The following is a 3,849-nucleotide window of genomic DNA, read 5'->3' as shown; positions in this document are numbered from 1 at the left end:
TTATGTTTACATTTCTTATAATCGTTCTTATGTCTATTATTTGGGCAATAAAAAATAATAGATCAACGTTTGTACTTTGCCATGCCCTATTTTCAAAGAGCCCATTTTTCTCCATGCATATGGGATTGATTTCATGTATCTCCAACGAAGTTCCAGTACTGTACCATGAACACTTCCAGAGATATCCGGCTGGTATGGTAGGTGCCGCGCCCCGTTTTCCAAAAGCTCCATATTTTCTGCATGACTATGCCATTAATTTCATATACCGTCACACCAAGTTCCAGTACTCTACCGAGAACACTTCCAGAGATAAGATCTGCTTCATTTGAAATCTGGCAGTACTCTACATAGCACAACTTTGTTATCGACTACTCGATCAGCCGTTTATTTAGTGTGCTGATTTGGCAATCGTTGTTTTTATTACAGTTAATTTTCATATGCGTAACTTTAAAAATAAGTGATGTGGAGAGCAAAGAACTTCTGCAAAGAAAATTGATTTTGGACGAATTCATGCAAAATCTACACATCTCCCAATGTCGGTTAGTAAAATTGCTGAAAACTGGAAGGTCGACGGTACAAAATGTATTGTCAAATATCAAGAAAAATGGCAGCATTGAGAGAAAGGCGGAATCTGGCGGAAAATCAGGCACTATAAATAAAATAGTGTTGAAGGATGTTCTAAGGACTTTGAAAAGGAATCCGATTTTGGCAATAAGCCATTGTGCAAAAAAAGCGCAAGAGGTTTATACACAAAATGGAATCAACATTGTACTAAAAACGGCCAATCCTCCTAAATGCCCAGAGCTGCAAACGATCGAGCGCTATTGGGCCCATATGAAATCAAAATTAAAAATACAAAATGCACGGCTTCAAGAACAACGTAGTTCCGCAGTATGTGGCGAAAACTTATAATGAAAAATTCGGTTTATATGGAAGGTGCCAAGCCTCCTTTTCAAATAGTCCGAATTTGTATTCATGAGTATGCGATTGATTTCATATATCTCCATACCCAGCTCCAGGCTGTACCATGAACATATCCAGAGATATACAGTATGAAAAATTCGGTTTGTATATGAGGTGCCACGCCCCTTTTCCAATAACTCCAATCTTTCTTCATAAGTATACGATTGATTTCATATATATAGTACATCCATACCAAGTTCCAGTACTCTACCATGAACAGTTCCAGAGACACTAATTATGAAAAATTTTTCTCCATGAGTACGTGATTGTATGTGAGTGAAGTTCAAAAATTTTACCATGAACGCTTCCAGAAATATGCAGTATGAAATATTCGGGTGGTATGGGAGGTACCACGCCCTCTATATATCTCCACACCAAGTTCCAGTACTTTACCATGAACATTTCCAAAGATATGCAGTTTGAAAAATTCGGTTTGTAGGGAAGCTGCCTCTTCCAATAGCTCAGATATTCCTCCAAGGGTATGCCATGGATTTCATATCTCTATACCAAGCTCCAATACTCTAGCATAAACTCTTCCAGAGATATGCAGTATGAAAAATTCGGTTTGAAAGGGAGGGGCCACGCCCCTTTTGAAATAGGTCCTTTTTTTCTCCAATAGTATGTTATCGATTTCATTTACGTCAATACCAAGTTCCAGTACTCTAACACGAACCCTTCCAGAGATATGCGGTTTGTATGGAAGGTGCCACGCCCCCTTCTCTAATAATAGAATAATAACAAGTGTTCGGTGTGTGTAGACGTGCTTTTAATTCGCTCTGTTATTTTATTATCTTTTCTTTCGTAATGGAGAACTTTTGCGGAAAATGTACTAAAGCCTTTTCAAGATCTGATGCTAATCTGCTGCCGTGTAATGGGTTTTGTAAAAAAAACGTTTCATCGTGTTTGCTGCAAAGACGGTTCTGAATATGATTTCAATTTGGTCAAAACTAAACGTAACCTATTATATCTTTGTGATGAGTGTGTTGTCATGCCAGAGAAACTCGTTAAGGCTCTGGATGCAGTTGTGGTAACTCAAAAGCTTAGTATTGATCTTATTTCAAACAGTTTTGATGCTCAATTCAAAGATTTATCGAAACAATTTGATGCAATAAAAGACATAATAATCTCCTTGCATTCGACCAACAACAACTCGAGTGCAAATAACTGAATGCTGATATGATGGCTGCGGAATTAAATTCCAGAAAAACTGCTTCTAATATTTCTTACAACAATAACTACTATTGTTCCTCGCCTGGTGTTTTTGAGTTTTCTGCTGTCTCTGATGCATTTAATTCGCCAAGGGCACAGTTTGTGAATAACGTTAACGGTATCTCTCCCGCTCATTTGGATTCTGCTGCGACAATCGCTACAGCTGTCAATACACTTGTAACTAACGATAGCACATACACCTCTGTTACTGCGCCTACATCGCTGCACGATTGAGAGAAATAGAGGTTGCGCCCATCACGGTACCGCTATTCCTCTCTCAGTGAATTTGACAGAATCGTTGTGTGTATGACGCCACACTTGTGCAACTTGTTTATGTTTTGCTTGCAACATTTTTTCTTCTTCCATTCTTGCTCACGTTTTGGCATTTGTCTCTCGCAATTGCACGTCACACGAAAGTTATTCTCAAAAATCCTCTGATGCGCGCAATCTAGTATTCTATCATTCTTGACATGGCTGTCATCTGTTGCTCTTCAATCTACACCTGCTGTCTCTCAGCACTGCTTCTACTAGACCATCTTGCTCGTCGTTCGCTGATGCTGTTTTGTTGTCTAATACTAATACTAATATTAATACTAATACTATTTCGCATGGCTCTAATACTGTGCGTCAAGTTGGTGGCCTCATGGCAGATTGCACTGTCAATTTACCTGCTGTTACTACTACCACCACGAAGCCATCAACCCCGTGTACCGCTAATGTTGTTGTTGCTGCTAATGCATCTTTACTCGATATGAGCTACGCTGCTGCTGCCGCTGCTGGCACTAATTCCATGCAATCTAATGGAAATCGCTCCGTTAGGTCTCCTGCCGGTGCTGTTGCGGAAATCAACACCGATGATCTTATAATTCTGCTGCTGTTAAATCTTCATCTGTTAGCTGTTCAGCTGTTAGTAAAATGTCAACCACAAGTGGTATGAATGTTACACATGGCAACATACATGAACGAAGTTCTGATAAATCGGATGATGCTATTGCGACCGCTAATGAAGATGGTGGCGATTGGGCTGCTGCCCGAAATTTAAATTGGCCCAAACGCATAAACATTGTTCATGGGCGTAATAATAATACAGATCTCGAGGTGGTCATTAAGAAGAAATGGTTGCACATTTCCTCCTTTAATCCGTCTGTATCTGAGGAAAACGTTGTTGCGTATGTATCTAAACATGCAAAGATCGATAGTCTTCGGAGCGTGAACTTTAACATTGGTGTGATATCTTCCCTCTACAACAACATCTTAAATCCAAATATGTGGCCGTTTGATATCATTGTGCGGCCCTTTCGATTTTTTCAACCAGAAGCTAATCAAGGAAGTTCCAAATAGTGTTATACAGTCTTATGCCGAATATACATGCAAAAATCTGAATACATACTTCCAGAATATGGGTGGAATGCGCACAAAAGCTAAAGAAGTCTTTCTTTGTTCTTCACGTATGGATTATGACCTATATGTATATCTTTATGGATACTTGGCTTTATAGTAATTTCTTGAGTGAAGAACACTTTGATCCCAATATTTTCCAGACTTATAGGAAAGACCGTGATGCTGATAAAACTGACCACTTCAAAGGGGGTGGTTTACTAATTGCTTTAAGGCGTAGCTTAAGGTCATCATTTTTTGAATAGCTCAACCACGATACTTTAATTGACAAATTTTGTG

The 3,849-nt window shown here is 39.1% G+C and overlaps 1 protein-coding gene across 1 annotated transcript; it reads left to right on the top strand.

Moving 5' to 3' along the window:
- Window positions 1-6: 6 nt before the first annotated feature.
- Window positions 7-1,186, top strand: LOC108369567 (uncharacterized). Its single transcript, XM_017624694.1, has 2 exons — window positions 7-539; window positions 612-1,186. The coding sequence occupies exons 1-2, from the start codon at window positions 511-513 to the stop codon at window positions 910-912; spliced, it is 330 nt and encodes a 109-aa protein (XP_017480183.1). The 5' UTR covers window positions 7-510; the 3' UTR covers window positions 913-1,186.
- Window positions 1,187-3,849: the final 2,663 nt, after the last annotated feature.

The sequence above is a fragment of the Rhagoletis zephyria genome, unplaced genomic scaffold, assembly GCF_001687245.7.
Source record: "Rhagoletis zephyria isolate East Lansing unplaced genomic scaffold, Rhagoletis_zephyria_1.1 Rzeph_scaffold_03740, whole genome shotgun sequence".
In the NCBI taxonomy this organism is placed as follows: domain Eukaryota; kingdom Metazoa; phylum Arthropoda; class Insecta; order Diptera; family Tephritidae; genus Rhagoletis; species Rhagoletis zephyria.
Note: the sequence above shows the minus strand (reverse complement) of the source record. Positions and strands in the feature narration are given on the sequence as shown.